Here is an 18,778-nt window from a genome sequence, read left to right on the forward strand (position 1 = left end):
GTCCTGTTTTCCTAGTTACTCTAGCACTGCTTAAGATAAATGTGACCATTCCTTCCAAGTGTCTTATTCCTCCAATGTATAGCAGAGGAGCTTCACCACTGAGCAGGTACATAAAGTGCAGCACACACTCCTCAACTTAAAGGGGTGCACAGGCTGCACCATTAGGCCATATGAAGCCTGTCAAGCAAGGAGTAGCGGTCCACACCCTGCTGACAGTCCAGAATCCAATGAACACTTCCATTACTAATGTAGCACAACTAATGAAACCGTTCAGTGGTGCAGGAGACTGGGTAGCAGTGAGTGCAGCGTTGAAGTTCTCATTACTACTGGAAGTAATGTACGATTATTACCCAGGAGTGGTAAGTACTAGTCAGCTGTACCGTACTGCACCCGAGTCTTCTTCTGCTCCTAGTGCAGTTCTGCTCTGGGTCCAGATGCCAGCACATACAACCAGAACGGGACACAGCAGAGCAGCACATGGAGGAGAGAAGTGTGTGGTGCAGGGAGGAGAGGAGCCAGGAAAGGAGAGGATTTATTTTAGTCTGCACTGGGGGTCTCTAGTATAATTGTCTGCTCTGGGGGTCTCGAGTATTACGGTAGTAGTTTTATGCTCTGGGAGTCTCCAGTATTTTAAGCCTGCTATGTGGTCTCCAGTACTGTTATGGTCTGCTCTGAATGCAGTATTTGGTTTCTGAGTGGTATTTATAAATCCCACAGTCCATCAATAATTTGTGGGGTGGTATTTTGTACTATACTTTTTGGTGCATCTAGGGTGCTGGTTACTGATGTAGCCCCTCAAAGTTGAGCCAATAAATGTTGCTCACCCCTGCCCTACATCCTTAGGTTAGCTGGAGTCCTCACGAGTACAAAAGAAAAAAAAAAAAGTGTTTTTGTGATGCACACTATTCCCTATAGGAGCTGCCAAACAGTCACAGATGGATCCCACATCTAGCAATTAGTAAAAAATAAAACAGTCTGACCGGAGCTCCTTGTGTGTCCTTTTATATATCCTTTGATAAATCACTCCTTTCCAAACTATGTTCCAAATTCTTCAGTACACTTCCACACAAACGGTATTTGGATGGGAATAGATCGCTATTCAGACAGTTTTAAGCTGCGTTTTCTTGCATCCTGTAGCCAAATAGTGTACAGCTACTATAGAAGAGATTAAGCAGCAGATAGGGTAGTATGTTCAAATATATGGAATTTATTTTATTAAAACATACTCACAAAATAGAATAAAATCATGCGCATATAAAATCCACCATGTGGACGCCAGACTCGCTAGTTCGCCCGACCCAGGGTTTCGCTACCACGGCTTCTTCCGGGGCCCCGGAATTTTACATGCGCATGATTTTATTCTATTTTGTGAGTATGTTTTAATAAAATGGAGTCCTCACTAGCTGTTCTATTCCTGATCTTAAAAGTTTACACACGTTCATAAATTTGTGTGCATCAACAATCTGATGCCTTCAGAGAATTTTTCATTATATAACAGAACATATTCTTTAGCATCTGTGATTGAAAGGAGTTATCCAAATGCACATTGTGAGAGCTTCCCAACACACTAGAACCTATAGTCATCATAAACAGATCAATAACAACATGACAATAGGGGGTTCAGCATGGTGACTGTTTATTCGGGTCCATTAAATGCAGGACATAGTACATGTAAAGCCTTTCCACACTGACTGTATAGAAGCTTTGGACACTTGATGGCTTTTAAATAAAAACGCTGACCTCCTCTACAGACAACAGCAAAATAGTACAACTACTTCAACACATTCTTGTCTTCATATCAAAAAAACAGGTTTCCAAGGCAACAATATTAATGCCCCTCAGCACCAGTGATGTCTGAAACACAGAGCCCCCCCAGTCTTGGGTCAGACAAGTGTTCCAGGCCCCCCTGGTGTAAGGAGAAGTACAAATTATACCACTGTCCCGTGTAACACAGGTGCCCAGAGGGACGACTCCTTATACACGATTATGAGCTCTTCTTCTCATCACCAAGCAAATTCACTGCGGCCCGTTTAGCTAGAAGAGAGAAGAAATAATTGGAGACTGTGACCTGAATTTTCCACAGCAAGACATCTTTATACCATGTGACCCAATCCTATATAAATGCAATATGTAAAATGAAAACACGGACCTGGTGCATAGGACATATCAGCATTGATACGCGCTACGGAATTTAATGGCGCTATATAAATATTATTATTGTGCCAAGAGAACCATTGCAGGTCTGTTTACTTGACAATTAGTTACCACTTTGTGTTACATACAAGTCATTTAACCTTTATACATTTACTTATACATTTTTCTGTTTTCTATGTACATTTGCAAACTATAAAGCCCCCTTTAATAACCCACTTGCACCATATGATCACATGGGGGATCATAGATGCCTCCTCTGTCCACCAGGATGAAGGGCAGTATGAGAAATGAGCCCGAAGGGCTCCAGCCTCCATAGGGGTTAATGGAGCTTGGATACCCTCCAGCTCATTTGCATACAGTCTTTCATCCTGGTGGTAGATGTCCTTAAAGAGAACCCGTCAGGCAAAATAACCCCCTAAACTAAATATATTTTCACAAACTGCCATTAGAGAGCATTGCCTCTATCCCTTCATTGTCTCTCTACATGCCTGTAAACCTAAGCAATGAGGTCCTAGAGCTGTATGCAAATGACCTGTGAAATGTCCAATGAAGCATTAGCATATTCAAGCTGTCCACCTTATTCATGAGTGGGAGGTACAGCCACACCCCCAGTGCTTGACTGACAGCCTGTATAATGATGTGCTTCCTTGTGCTGGCGCCCCCTGCAGCCTGTGTGTGTGTATAGGAGAGATACAACAGCTCCAGGCTGCAGCCATGTTATAGCAGAACATTTCAGGTGTATTAGGAGGATACAGCATGTCAGCAGATGCAGCACACACACTAGCAATGCTTTACTATACATTACACACAGATATGAGCAGGGGGAGGAGAGGAAAGGGGAGTGAACAGGGGTGACATCACTGCCTCTGACCATGTGACTAGCCTCATTTACATAATAAAGAATAGATTATTTTATAATGATTAATGTATGAAATAACTAGATAAAGGCTGGGATGGATCCTTGTGAGCTGCTCCAACAGGTAGTAGTGACAGGACAAGTGAACCAGACCTGATGACAGGTGTCCTTTAATGTGCTGTGATCACTGATCCCCAGATATTTAACCTCTTAAAGCAAGGGCATAACTAGGAAATAAAGGGCTCAGCCTGCTACCACTGTAGTTAGAGGCTCTAGTCTCTGACTAGAGCCTCTATCTCAGTAGCAGTTAGCCAACCCTGTATTGCACCTCTTAAAGAGGACCTCCACCACCTTTACACACCACCAGCTCTGTGCTTCCTTTAACAGGCATTGTTTCACAGATTTTCTTTCTCTGTAGTCCTGAGTCCCAACTCGATCAATGTCTTCACTTTTGGTTCTGTGAAATGGGCAGTATCAGAATGTCAGCTCCAACCCAGGACCACCCATATGACCATAGAGCGTAAACAGCATAGTTGTAGAACCCAATATGCTATTTAGACTAGTGTTCAGGCCTGACAAAGCCCATACGACCATTACGTTAAAAAAGGAATGATACTGATCACTCTGGAATTAGAAAGAACATTTTATCTGCAGTACACTTGTGCTTATTGAAGGATGTTGGAGTTGATGAAGGTGGTGAAAGGTCCTCCTTAGATATACAGCTGCGCTGTTACCTTATATACTCGAGTATAAGCCTAGTTTTTCAGCACAAAAAATTAGCTGAAAAACCCAAACTCGGCTTATACTCGAGTCAAAAAAATAAATCTCTAAACTCATCTTTCCTGCGACCCCTGTATATCTTCTGTGCGATCTGTCCGTCAGCGGCGGCAGGCTATATACACTGGGGCAGGGTCTGGCAGGCTATATACTGGGGAGGCTGTGACCAATGCATTTCCCACCCTCGGCTTATACTCGAGTCAATAGGTTTTCTCAGTATTTTGTGGTAAAATTAGGGGCCTCGGCTTATACTCGAGTATATACGGTATCATTATCAGCAGCAGACAGGTTATTTGAGAACAGCATTATATTGGAGATTTAGAAGATATAGCACAATCTGCAGGAAAACAGAGCATACAAATGAATACCTTCTTTTCCAATGGAGTCCGCAGTCTCTGAAGCTTTGTCTTTAATGTCCTTCACCAGGTGATCCATCTGTTTCTCGTGTTTCAGAAAGAAGGGACGAATAATTTTCTTGTAGAGCAGCTCCGCACCATTGGAAGGGCTGGGGGCCATACACCACAAGAGGAATCCACACTACAAGAAATAACAAGAGATCATACACTGCAGCAAAGAGTATACAGTGTGGGGTAAGTGCTGACTTCTGATGTCTTTCTTGAAACTGCATTAGAAACCCTCAGAAGCTGAACAAGATGATCCATGCGCTCACTGCTGCAGTGACAGAAACTAACAAAAACCACAACTACTACAAGCCTAACCGATGCTTCAGCCCAGTACAGCGTAACAAGGCTTTCATCTCCTGTTCTCCAGCACAAAACGACAAGTAGGAGTTAATTAGTTGTAATTTAAAAGGAGTTTTGCTACAAACTATCTCCACATGATGTTTTAATATACAGGCAGTCCCCGGGTTACATACAAGATAGGGTCCGGAGGTTTTTTTATTTAAGTCGAAACTGTATATTTTATAATTGTAGATCCAGACTAAAAAATTTTTGGCCCCAGTGACAATTGGAGTTTAAACATTTTGTTTGCTGTAACGGGACCAAAAATTATCAATAAAGCTTCATTACAGACACTTGTGATTATTGCAATCTGGGACTATAGTAAAGCATCCAGAGAGCTTCACCAGACCTAACTTGCCTTTGTGGGAAAACCCCATTGTACCGTTTGGAGAGCAAAACATGCCCATTGTCATTCCATGCCGATATACATAAAATATAAATAGAATGATACAGGCAGTGTGCACTCACAATAGTAGATACATTACAGCCACAGCAGTCATCCCATAAGGGTCATAATATGCCTCCACCCACCTTGATCATGTAGTAGAAGGGAAACCAGGACAAAAAGATATCAGAGAAAAACTCAATGATGCTGAACACTCCATACACCACCCAGTAGGTCAGCCACTGGGTGTCATCGTCCTTGTTGGGACTTTCAATTGCCTTAATTCTGTCAGGAAGAAAAAAAAAAAAAAAGATTTTTAGAATTCCTAAAACACAATCCAATAGAGAAAGGGAGTTTCTCCATTATGAAAAAGGACACCAAAATTGCATTTCTAGGTGCAAGGGTTCAGGAGAAATAACCAACCCCATTACTTATTTACAATTTTACTTAGTTTTATTGCTGTTTTGGCTCCTATAGCTCAGTGTTGGTCAGTGTAATATTCCAGAGTGTGGGCGGGGACTCTCTAAGCAGACACTTCATGATTCCTCTGTACTATGAGATGCAGTGGGCTGACAATGTGCTTAGATTATCATGGTACAGGTTTATCTACAACTTTATTTAGCTTTTGAACATTCACTAGTATGTGACACATAGAAAAAGTGATGAGAGATGATAAGACTGCCATTATGTTTTATATCATACTGTAGCTACGTCTCAGCTATAACACTTGGTCAGCTCTGCTACGCCTCCTTCCCCTGCTATAAAGATCTTATTTGTAGTTTGTAGAGCAAGTCTCTGCACGCTGCTTGCCGGCAGGAAGTGTCTGTGTGCGAGCTGATCTTGTAATGCAGGGGGTGGGGCAGGAGGCAGAGAGACACTGCAGTGTGCAGACAAGAGAAGATATTCAAGATAAGAATCTGTCCGTTTTATGGTCGGATCCCAGGACTGATAAAGACAGGTTGGAATTATATCTGTGAAATCCTGTATTTTCGTTAAAAACAGTGAATTAGAGAATTTGTGAATCTTGTCTTTGTATGAATACCCCTTTGTCGAGGACCACCTGTTTTTATAAAATATTTTTGTAAAAATTTCTTAACATTTTACGGCTTATTAAAATGGGGAAAAATTACAAAGTATATTTTTTTTGCTTTAGGTTTTCTGCTAATTATATTAGAATAATTTTAGAACTTTTTTTAAATCATGTTTTAGTCTCACATGTCATGAAAAAAAGCGAAGTAAAAGAACAGAACTGCAAAAATTGACCTGGACATTCAGCAGCAATCCTTGGTCACAAATGGTTTAAACATAAAATGTTTTATTAATGATAATAAAATTAACAAGCTTACTTCTTTTTCCATTCCCCTGGCAACCAGGGCTACACTTCTAATGAAGAATCATGCTTTTCAGTACCCGGCCTCATGAAGCATAAACTGAGCAGATTTCTAACTTTCTAATACATATCCAGTCATTATGAGATCAAAGCTCCCGCGTGGCTGTTGTGTAGCCTACAGATCAAACAGCAATGGGGCCATTATAACAAATTGTTACTACAAATAATCTAACAGCAGCACTGCCCTGAGCCATCATATTTGAATTGTGCGTGTGTCCCATAAACCAGACACGCACACACACATCTAATTTTTGACGAAACCAACCTTATTCTGGGTCTGACTGGCCACCGGTGGGCCCTGACACCTGCCTCTTTGGCAGGGGCCTCCAGCGACAGACTTTTCCCTGCTTGCGTTGTACTTTGACCTGAAAAGCGCGGGTGCATGATGATATAATGGGACTGCTGCGCTTTCTGTTAGTCCCGACAGCTGAAGAAGCCAGAATAGAGGAAGCAGGAGCATGCATAGTCAAGTGCAGGGTTTTTTCCCAACATCCCCACCAATGCCCTGACATATGGTCACCTCTGCAGCCACTATATATAAACCAAGAGCCCTGGAAGAGAGGGGAGGAGAACGTGATCCTTTATTTCACTGCTTCTCCATCAGTGCCTAGAAATTCCCTCATCTCAGATTCCTGCAATATAGGGAAAATTTCTATGTACCAGTAGTGTGGGCCCCCAAAATCAATTTCACTATTGAGCCCCAGGGATCCCAGTCCCGCGTGGAGCCTATCCAATTGTTATTCCAGTTACCAAGGAACAGGCAATAGAAACACCCTATAACAGTGGTGGCAAACCTATGGCACGGGTGCCAGAGGCGGCACTCAGAGCCCTTTCTGTGGGCACCCAGGCCATCACCCCAGCACACCGGACAGGACTCAAATAAACTTCTTGCAGTTCCAAGCAACTTAAAAGATGCTGCTTTCAGTCATATATTTAAGTGATACTTCACTACTTGGGTTTGTAGGAAGAGGGAGAATGAGTAGACAGGGATGAATTATCTTTTGAGGATCCCCTGCAGGCCCCACAATTCTCTGTGTACAGAGGGACACTGGAAATAAGCTAAAATGAAGCAAATTTTCCATCTTGTCCTTAGGAGTCCAATATGATTGAACCTTATTGAAGAACAGGGAGCAATAAGTTACTGCTTTAATTTTTGGTTGGCACCTCACAATAAATAAGGGGGGTTTTAGGTTGCATTTTGGGCACTCGGCCGCTAAAAGGTTCGCCATCACTGCTCTATAACCTGCACCATAGTGGCATGGTCCATTATATCACTCAGCCTGGAATTTGGCACAGTGATCTGTGAATAGCCATAGCTCGGGACGGAGGAGAAGGAGGCGGGATCATCCCATGCTACCTACTCATAGCTTGCCCTGCCCTGGGCTGAGCCCTCTCCACAGCCAGTAAGCGTTATTACAGCCTCAAAAAGATGGCGGTGCCGCCATCTTGCCTATGATCGTCGCTCCCCGTGACGTCATCGAGGAGCGGTGATCCGTCTCCATGGTAGCCTCGGGTCTTCCAAGGACCCGAGGCTATTTTGTTTTAACCCCTTCATTACAATGTGCTGATAGCACATTGTAATGAATGAGGAGGAAAATGCCCATATACTGCCATACTGTAGTATGGCAGTATATGATAGGATCGATCAGACAACCTAGGGTTAAAGTACCCTAGGGAGTCCGAAAAATAGTAAGAAGAAAAATAAGTTTAAAAAAAAATTATAATTAAAAAAACCCCTAAAAATTCAAATCCCCCCTCTTTCCCTAGAACTGACATAAATATAAATAAACAGTAAAAATCATAAACAGATTAGGTATCAACGCGTCCTAAAATGCCCGATCAAATTATGATAACGCTTTTTCAATGCGTTTAACCCTGTAACGGAAAATAGCGCCCAAAGTCGATAATGGCACTTTTTTGCCATTTTGAAAAACATAAAAAAAAAAAAAAAAAAAATCTATAAAAAGTGATCAAAAGGTCGTACAGTCCTAAAAATGATATCATTGAAAATATTATCAAATGTCGCGAAAAATTACACCACCCACAGCTCCGTACAACAAAGTATAAAAAAGTTATAAGCGCCAGAAGATGTCAAAATAAAAAATAAATTTTGTACAGGAGGTTTTAATTTTTGTAAATGTATGAAAACATTATAAAACCTCTATAAATTTAGTATCCCCGTAACCGTACCGACCCAGAGAATAAAGTAGACAAGTCATTTGGGGCGCACAGTAAAAGCCGTAATATCCAAGCCCACAAGAAAACGGCGGAAATGTGTTTTCTCACCATTTTCACTGCATTTGGAATTTTTTTCCCGCTTCCCAGTACACGGCATGGAATATGCAATACCATCACTATGAAGTGCAATTTGTTACGCAGAAAACAAGCCGTCACACAGCTCTTTACGTGTAAAAATAAAAAAAAGTTCTAGATTTTTGAAGGTGGGGAGTGAAAAATGGAAATGAAAAACCAGGAAAGGGCCCGGTCCTTAACCGGTTAATACTGTGAGACAGGGGGGAGGCTGGAGGACAAGGGGCTAAAGGAGGAGGCCACAATATGAGGGAGCTAGAGAACAGGGTTCATCCATTTGCGGAGGGGTGGTGGTACGAGTAGAGATAGTATGTATAAGTTTGGGGAGCTAAATAAAAAGTGAAAAGCTAAATGTGAAGGAAAAAATACATTTAAAAGAGGGATTTTTTGCAGACTTGCATTAAGGTGTATTATACAGGTCCATAGGGGGTTGGCTGCAGTAAGGGGGCCTTATACTATGTGGGGGCCTTCAAGGTTGATATTATAGTATGTTTGTGGTTGGGTCAATAGGCGTGGTTAAGAAAAAAGGCAACCAAAAGTTGGGAAGTATGAAATAGTAAAGATAAAAGATGGTGCAAGGTTCTGGCATGTGGACTGAATACATTTTTGTCTATGCAATAGTGATTATATATAAAGTGATTTTTGTGAAACCCATGAAGACTGTATGCAAATTAGCCTGAGGGGCTTCAGGCTCCATAGGTGTTAATGGAGCCTGGAGCCCCTCGGGCTCATTTGCATACAGTCCATACTCCTGGGGGGGGGTGGGGAGGGGGAAGAGGCCCTCTTAGGACCTCTTCATGCTCCGTGCACCTCTCTGCTAGTCCTAGAATGACTCCATACAAAACTGAGCCACATGCAGTGTGCACAAGACCTTATGGTTTACAAATCAAACATCTTCTGGTTGAAAAACTGGTTTAGTAGTTGCAAAATACATATTCGCCTCAGAATAATCAACACACCTAAAAACTGCTGTAACCTTATGACAGGTTTGTTGTTCCTGACTAACATCGGCCTAGTCTATTGTTCCAGCTGTGTGATGTACATGTGGCCACAGACTGAGGAGGAGGAGAAATGTCCTATACTACAATCACAGAAGTCTTTCTGGCTGGGGTTCTCTCTCCGCTGTAACTTGTAAATGGGTTGTCATTTCCTCAGATTAAAAAGCATGACTCAGCATTTCAGAATGTAAAATCCATTGTATGCGCGCCCCTTGTGTAACACCAATCGCATGACCGAGCATCAGCCCCATGTAGAGAACAAAAAGAAAATGCAAACTAAAAGCAACTTAACTATTCAGATACCACACACAGAGGTGGCAGGTACCAGTCTTTAGATGATATAAGAAAAGGTCTGTCTCTAGCCTCTTTGTAGTCAAATTGTTAAAAATTCACACCAAGTTCATATGAGGTTATTAATGACAGACTAAAACTTCACCAGAGTAGTTGTAGGGGAGTTCTGTCATGGGATAATACCTAACTGTATAGTTCCATGTTTGGGCTGAGTGGTGTCCACCATGAGAATAGATGTGACACGAGCTTTAGGATGGCGCCACAGCCTGATAAATGTAACCTTGCATTTGTAACCCTGTATAGCAGAGCGGTGCCTGGGAGCCCTAACCTTGTACTGTCCGGGGTCTCTGATTTCTGTGGGCCGTGTACAAGAAACTGAAAACCCTAGTGTGGTAATTTCAGGAAGTTCCTCAGATCTTGTGCCAGTTTCCTGTGGTCATATTGTCATATGGCACGTATTATACACTAGGTTATATATCCAGCAAACACAGGGTGACTGCAGTAAACTAGAAACCATTTCTTTTAAGTACAAGTAATGATTTTAATATGGTTTTGCATTATCACTTTAGCCATTGACCAAGCAGAGACGAGCCTAGTTAGCACGCTCATCACTAGTAGTATTACTAGTATTGTACTCGTGCACATACCTAGCACTACATTTACAAGTTACCCCTGATCCCGGGGGGCTTTTACCACTACTCTGTATCAGCTGGATGGAAGTAGGGCAGGGTCTATATGGATGTATAGAGATCCATAGAGTGTAAATGTAAAGATAACCATATATAATGGAGATGCAGAAGAACATTTCAGAAGATTGTAAATGTTATTGTGTATTGTTGTCCAATGTGAAAAAGGGTTCATTCATGCCCTATATTAAAGCTTAGGGAACTCTATAGGGCAATGGTGGCAAACCTATGGCACGGGTGCCAGAGGTGGCACTCAGAGCCCTTTCTGTGGGCACTCAGGCCATCACCACAGGACAGAGTTCACCAAACAGGACCGAATCCACCAAATCTTCCCAGGCAACTTAAGAGATGCTGCACTCAGCACTATTTTAAAGTGACACTTCATTGGCTGATTGGAACTGCAATATCTTTGTAGGTCATCCTGCTGGACCCAACATTCTTCCTGTACTGAGAGACCCTGCAGAGAAGCTATCTTACTTTCAACTGTATTGGTAGCCTTAGGAGGAAGAACATGTAGCAATAAGTTACTGCTTAAAATGCCATGTCGGCACTTCATGGTAAATAAGTCGATTTTGGTTGTAGTTTGGGTACTCAGTCTCTAAAAGGTTCACCATCACTGCTATAGGGGGTCTCCTGCTCTGTTCTTTTAGTCCTTTTCCCATCACAAACATGAAATGATCTTGTGCTTTAGGTGCCATGTTATATTATTTTATTTTCCCCTGCAGCAGTACAGTTACACAATGGGAATCCCACATTTTATTAGAAGCCATAAATGCAGGAAGACACAGGTGATTCCTTTTTATGACACTTGTGTATGACACATCCTCATTTAAGGGTGCAGTCACACATTGAGCTTTTCCAGATGCAGTTTTTTAAAGTCAAAAGCAGGTGTGGATGATAATGATCAAGAAGATATCACAGATAGAAGCTTCACTTCTGGTTTGGACATAAAAAAAAATGCATCTAAAAAACTGACAGTGTGAACACTCCTTTAAGCAAGCGACGAGGCAGTGGAGGGATTTGCCTGTTCTATATAATCCCTTCATTGCATCATTAATGCTAAGGGGTTATTCATGAACACAAATAATTAAAATACATGTGTGCCTACGGGTACACAAATCCATCACATGTAATAGTAAAACAGTAAAATGGAAGGTATAGTACAGATATTCATATATTTGATATTCGTCTCGTACGTGATGCAAAGTAACTGATGTAGACCATTGTGAATGATAACATTAGCAGAAGTTGATGAGATGAGAACAGAAAATCCCTATTCATGGAAGTCAGATAGAACAGACACAGCATTGTTCTCTATGCAAAGAGGCGACCTGGAGAGTCCTAGACCGTCACCTCGCCTAGGGAAATGTTCTTAGATACTGGGACACATATACAACTTCATTATGAAAGCCGAACAGAGGAGGCGGGTGACTAGAGCTTATTTTTAGCTCCTTAAAGGGTGTTGTAAAGTTGGTGATATGGATGTACAATAAGAAAGGTCATCAATATAAGAAAAGTGGGGGTGCAACACTGGAACCCCCCCCCCCCCTTCCCCCAGTACTAGAACAAGAAAAAAAAACAGAGCTGGAAGTAAAGCTCCGCTCCCTGTGCAGTGATCTCTCCGGGGAACTGCAACTATTTAGGCAACAATTTCATCTTACAGATAACCCCAACCTGGTAACAACCCCCCCCCCCCCCCCGTGTTGTTGACTTATTTATTTGGAGAGGGAGGTTAGATGTGCAACTTTACTCAGAAGATCCATGTGACTGCAGTTAACCCCTGTTCACACAGTTAATATAATAAGACAGATGTATTCATCACAATACAGTAAGCCAAGTTTCTGCAAGACGTCAAAACACGCTATATAAGGGTTTAAGCCCAACTAGGACATGATAGCGCAAAATAAATAGATACACTTCAATTGCTGGTACACCAATAAGCACCTGTCTCATGCAGGGCCTAATAGTCACACAAAAGGCATCTTTAGGGCCCCTGGCTACCATGAAAACCTATAGGCATCCTGTGACTGCTTTGCAGAAAGCCAAGAATCTCATATCTATTAGACGTATAAAGGAATTATTTACTCTGTGGAGGTACCATTAGTTGCCCTGGTTAGAGCCATAACCCTATTGATGATCGCTGATGATTAGGTCTTTCATATATTGAGGAGTATATATACCGTATATACTCGTGTATAAGCCAATTTTATCAGCACAAAAAAAAAAAATGTGCTGAAAAACCTAACCTCGGCTTATACACGAGTCAATAAAAAAATAATAATAATTTATATACTCTCCCTCTGGCGGGCCTAATGCTCAGCGCGGCTCCCCTTCTTCCGGAGGGTGAGTATATAAGGTTTTTTTTTTTCTTTTTAAAGTGCTGGGCAGGCAGGCTGCATACTACAGGGGGCTGGGCAGGCAGGCTGCATACTACAGGGGGCTGGGCAGGCAGCATACTCGGTTCAGCTTATGCTTGAGTATATATGGTATTTAAAAGTTAGAAAAAAATGTATTCAATTTCATCCTGCTATGGGGGTAGATTAGTATGTGGAGTAATATCTGATGTGTTTTAACAGTTTCGCAAATATACTTATAGATTATACATTTTGAGCATATTAAAAAAGTGTTGCATCATTAATAATATTATACCTATACAAAACAAACAAATATACCTATATCGGTAGACTTGCTATCTATACATATACAGCAGCAACCATAGTCTCACGTGACCTCTACGAGTTGCACAACAGGAGAATCAAGTTCTGTCCATTTCTCAATCACTGGATCTCACTAATACAGTGACCGTTATGAATTCCTATTGCTATATGATATGTCTAGACATCAATGTGTGTCAGCACTCTCTGCTGTCCTGTAAACAGCTATACTGTGAAATACAATGAACTGAGATGCAAAATGTAACAATTGAAGAAAATAAATAAACCACTAGCTATAATATCTAGTATCCAGTGGTACTCATAGTAAGGCTCTGTTCACACAATGTGCTTGAATTGCACATCAGGAGCAAATCCTCCACAAACCCACATGCGTTTAGACCTCAATACTTGCGACACAGCAAGTAACACATGATATGTCCTTTAAGAAGACAAAATATTTGTTGCCATTTAACAAACGACACTATATCTGAAAGTGGATAGGATTTTTTTCTACCTCTGTAATAACGTATAAGAGATAGATCAGATATTCTGAATTGATATATAATGAAATCCGAGTAGAAGAGCTTCATATGAAACAATCTGCAGTTATTATACTAATAGACACTTACGAGATGTATGCCGGATAGCCAAATCCAATCAAGTTGCACAGCAGCGATGCCCCATAACCGAACACCAAATACACTCCCAGGAAGCCAATGACCGCTGTGCAGGAAAGAAGAAGAAAGCCATCCAATTAATTGGTATATACAGAGCAGAATAGAAATCTCATTTCCTCAAGATGTGTGTGCGCTGTATGGAAACAATCTGGAAAGTGTAGTCATAGTCAAACTTTGAGCGTTTCGGATTAAAACTATAGGCAGAGTCTCACTTACAGCAGATGAATGTGCAATGATCAGAGCTTCTGCAGACATATGGAAGCCTTACAGTTCGTCCGCTTACCTGCCGCAAGGAACCGAATCATCTTCTTAGTGTTTGGCTGCAGCTTCCTACAGTGCACGTCAACGCCACGACTGCCAAGTCTACCTCCTCTCTCCCCTCCTACACATGCAAATGACATTCATTCCCATACCCACCGCTTCAGCTGTCACTGAGTGATTACTACACGGTCTACTCTCATTTTACACCGACAACAGCTTTTTATACCACCACATATTGAAGGAGCAACTGCTATGGGGTATGCATTGTATTATATAACTACTACTGGGACAACACATTTACATTTTACAGAACAGATGCATAGTGACTTTTCTATTCAATGGCTATATACACACACACACACACACACACACGGGGTGCCCACTACATATTATATATACACACACACACACACACACGTGTACCCACTACATACATACATACACATATATATACACACATATATATACACACACACACACATGTATACTCCTCAGTATTGAAGTTCTGGGTTTAAACTTAACCAAGAAAAATATCAATACCCTCATTGATGCCCTATATTGCTGACTCTTGGATTTTCCTGGACCTGTAAACTGAGCCAGAAGTGTCATAGAAGTCACTGGTACTTTGGTACTGGTATTCAAAGTTTCACCCTTAGCCCCACAGATCGGTATGAAACTTCTGGCTCAACATACAGGACGAGGAAATGCTGGAAGTCAGCAATACTGGACATCAAAGAGAGACTTGGGGGTCACCTGTTCTGCCCACTTTGAGGGGAGAAGGGGGGGGGGGGAGCGCACAGTTGGTCCTCCTGTAAGCAGAAACTAAATGCAATACATGTTTTAATTGAGAAATCTCATTGAAAGCAGCAGATACTGCATCTTTATGGTTACAAACTGGTGAAGTACTGTATTTTATGGATGTACGAATCAGTCTGCAAGTTTAAGTGGTAACTTTGAGCTGCAGAACTTGTAGATATCTGTAGGCAAATCAGGTCCGCCCCTAGTGCACCTACAGACCGATTTGCACAAATACTCATGCAGTCTATTACCATATGGATTTTTAATCCATTCTATTACCAACTTTGAAAATACAGCTAAAAATTATCTTTAATTCAGCAGAACTTCCTTAATTTTTTCAGTTTTTTGATAGTTAACCAAATTTTTATTACAAATCAAATCCAAGCTGTGAAAAAAAAATGCAGCACAAAATGATTTACGCTGCAGGTATAAAATCTGCTGCAGCTCAATTACTGCTGCAGAACTTAACCTTGGCTAAGGTTGAAATCTGCTGCAGCATTTTTATAAACTTTATTGTGAGAAAACTCAAAACTAGCAGCACAATATGTCCGGACATATAGTTACAAGTCGCCAGGTAGCCAGTGACTGATTCAAGCAAATGTTCATGGTCCTCATGAATTGATAATTTACAGTATATATGAGTGTGATGCTGAACACACATCTATCTATAGATATACACGTGTGAGAAAGACAATTATATCCTTCAATGAAATGCAATAAAAAAACACAGTAATAATTAACAAGACCAGATGTGAGAAATTCCATTTCCAGTGTTTTTATCATCTCATGACTCGGCACGGATGAGGTTTGTCATGCAGATCACATGCCCAGTCTACATTACATTAAAGAATTATTAAGATCCTGTGCCCTAAAGTTCTCTCCACCGGGATTTGTTATTCAAATTTTGCGCGATGCCGGACTTAGAGTCAACATTAAAATAGAAGGGTAATTTGCATAATATGGAGCATCAGAAGACGCCCGACTAGTCATCTTCTACAGGGGAATATTATCTTTATGCAACATAAAGTTGTAGATATTCCCAAACTCAGTTTTTCACGGATGGAATGAGGATAGCCTCGGATACTTTTCAAATGTAGCTGTTCTACACCATTTCTCCCCATGGAGCTGAACCGCACTTATGGAAATGGAATGGCTCACATGGAGGGGGAATTGATCATTAAGGAGGATTCACTTCCCAGTTCTTTGAGACAATCTTGGGAGCTTGTTGTACGTTAGATTTATCATAGGGCTTGGTAAATGTTATATTTGAGGTATTGATGCCTGCTCACTAGGGGCTTATTCAAACAGGCGTGCCCACTGTGTGTCCGCAAAAAACGCGCATGTGTGATGTCCGTATTGTATCCACATCCATGGATGTTTCTAATCTACTTTTTGCCACAGTTGGTTGCCTAGCAACCGTTGAAAAATAACAGATGTCATGCGTGTGCCATTTTTTTTGTGGATCCATTGACTTCTATGGAGGTCTGTGGATCTGCACATCCGTGAAAAAAAGAAAACGATGTGTGAACGGACCCATAGGAATCAATGGATCATTAAGCAAACCGCAAAAAAATATGGATAACTTGCAGACCTCAAAAACACTCATCTGAATGAGACCTAAGGCTTTGTTGTTTTTCTTGCAACTTTTTCCAGGAGCAGTGGAAAATTTGTGCTTTTGTTGCGCCTAAGCCATCCTCCCTTCAAAGTTCACCTTGGTTGTGCTTTCTGCAGCGTTTCCTTAAGGTAGTTTAGAGGACATCACCACCAGGATGAAAGACTATATACAAATAAGCCTTAGGGGCATTAACACTGCATACAGTCCTTCATCCTGGTGGTAAACGCCCTTTAAGGTAGTGGCGGCAGATTATGCACACATTTTCTCCTCTACCATGCGGTGTGTGAACTTTGAAGATTTTGTAAGGCCTTATACACATAGTCTTATATGTGGCCGCACAAGTTGTGGATGGCTCAAAGTCCCAATGGCCTGGTCATGTGCGGTGAGCACGCCACGTCTCACTACTCCAGAGCCCAAATGCTCAGCTCAAATGGAGAAAGAAGGGGTGAGCAGTACAACCCCCCCCCAAAATGTTCTGCAAACTTTCCCTGTTTGTGGCCCATTCAGGATGTGGTCTTACTGTAATAGAAGGGGAATAAGATGTACAAACACACCAACAATATTTTTATCTGTGTGCTGTTCTTTGACGTATTTCTATGGGCTCATACACACAGCTGTGGTTTCCATGGCCCCGTGTATGAGCTGCCTACTCAGAGCAGGTCCTATTCTTGCTGGGGCAGTCTTCTCTACTGTCCTCAGGGCGTAAGTGGACCTCACACACAGAAGAAACACTACAGTGTACAAACAATGGACCACAAATCCTTTGTTTGCGGCCAGAGAATACACACATTTGTGTGCAGGTAGAGTAACAGGATTTCCTTCCTATCACAGAGATCAGAGGTCTTCTTTTGTAAAATGCAAACATATTGTTGGTATCTGTATTATAAATCTGACTTGTTTGGTCCTTATATGTATAAAGATCTTTTCATAACAAACAATGGATTCCAGACGGTAAGCAGAGACCATCACAACTTGTAGAATACCAGCGGATGTAATAAGGCACTGCTTTCTATCCACTAGGTCCTTTATAATAGGATTGTTTCATTAATAAAATCCTTGCCCAACATTATAAAGTGTATGTCAGACATAAGAGAGCGCTCCCACACCTGAGGGCCATTCATTACACGGCGGGAGCTGCCCCTGCCATATGTTACCGGCAGCTCATGTACCACATGGAGTAGCAGCAGGTGTTACAGGTTACTCCATAGTCAGGGGAACAGCAGCACCTGGAGTAGTCACCGCCACATCTTACACACAATGTAACGTCATGATCACGATAGTCAGACACAATTGCATACAATGTAACGCCATGATCGTGATAGTCACATATTACACACACAATGTAACATCATGATGATGATAGTCAGACATATTACACAATAGAGCAGACATATCATGTATAGAGAGGGCCTATCTGTAACATAAGATGTCTGACACTATACAAGGAGAGATCTGACAGGTTTGTATCATTCATGTAACATAAAGGACAAATCCTAAATTGTGCCCTCATACAGAACACTCCCCATCACTGGCAGCCGCTATACTGTGTGCCCCTGTGTGTATGGGGGGTACAAAGAGGCTGATAACAGAGAGCACAGGCATCAGCTGATCTGGCAGAGGTGGCAGCACAGGGCAGGGCAGGCTATGCTCGGCTCACCCAGGGCTATGTAGCGCCGGTTCACTCCGGTCTTGGCCTCTATCTTCTCCAGGAGGTCGGTGGCGACATTTTTATGGCTGAGGAACTTGTCAAAGCCGTCCTTGAGTGCTGCAGCCATGCTGTGCCGTGTCAGAGCTCCGTGTGATGGCTGATGTGTGACACACGCAGCACTGATGAGGAGGAGGAGGAGGAGGATGGGAGGGAGGAGCCAGCATTCAGGCCAAGTGAGGGAGACACGACCCGGCGGCTGGCAGCCGGCCCGGCCCTGCTCCTTTCTCCATTTCCAGCACTGCAACCACACCCAGAGCTCAGTGCACTGACTGCAGAGCTCAACCCGGGTGTCACTAGTCACCCTGCCCCTTATAACCAATCATATGGCAGATTACTTCTGTTACCCGCTGCTAGAACAATAAAAGTCGGGATAGGATTGAATGATATGTTCACACGAATGTGGACGGGGTGACCCTCTGCCATTTGCTCCATAGAACCAAGAGAGAATGTGACATCTCCCCACTAGTCAATTGAA

The 18,778-nt window shown here is 42.1% G+C and overlaps 1 protein-coding gene across 2 annotated transcripts; it reads right to left on the reverse strand.

Moving 5' to 3' along the window:
* Positions 1-1,619: 1,619 nt before the first annotated feature.
* On the reverse strand, positions 1,620-18,544 carry REEP5 (receptor accessory protein 5). 2 transcript variants are annotated; one of them, XM_072140677.1, is made up of 5 exons: positions 18,253-18,544; positions 13,874-13,967; positions 5,062-5,200; positions 4,156-4,324; positions 1,620-2,034 (listed from the first exon to the last, which is right to left on the reverse strand). In XM_072140677.1, exons 1-5 carry the CDS (start codon positions 18,368-18,370, stop codon positions 1,985-1,987), a joined length of 570 nt encoding a protein of 189 aa, XP_071996778.1. In that variant the 5' UTR covers positions 18,371-18,544; the 3' UTR covers positions 1,620-1,984. The 2 variants fall into 2 exon arrangements, with proteins under 2 accessions (XP_071996778.1, XP_071996787.1); XM_072140686.1 differs by lacking the exon at positions 18,253-18,544 and adding an exon at positions 14,205-14,264.
* Positions 18,545-18,778: the final 234 nt, after the last annotated feature.

The sequence above is a fragment of the Engystomops pustulosus genome, chromosome 1 (genome assembly GCF_040894005.1).
Source record: "Engystomops pustulosus chromosome 1, aEngPut4.maternal, whole genome shotgun sequence".
In the NCBI taxonomy this organism is placed as follows: Eukaryota; Metazoa; Chordata; class Amphibia; order Anura; family Leptodactylidae; genus Engystomops; species Engystomops pustulosus.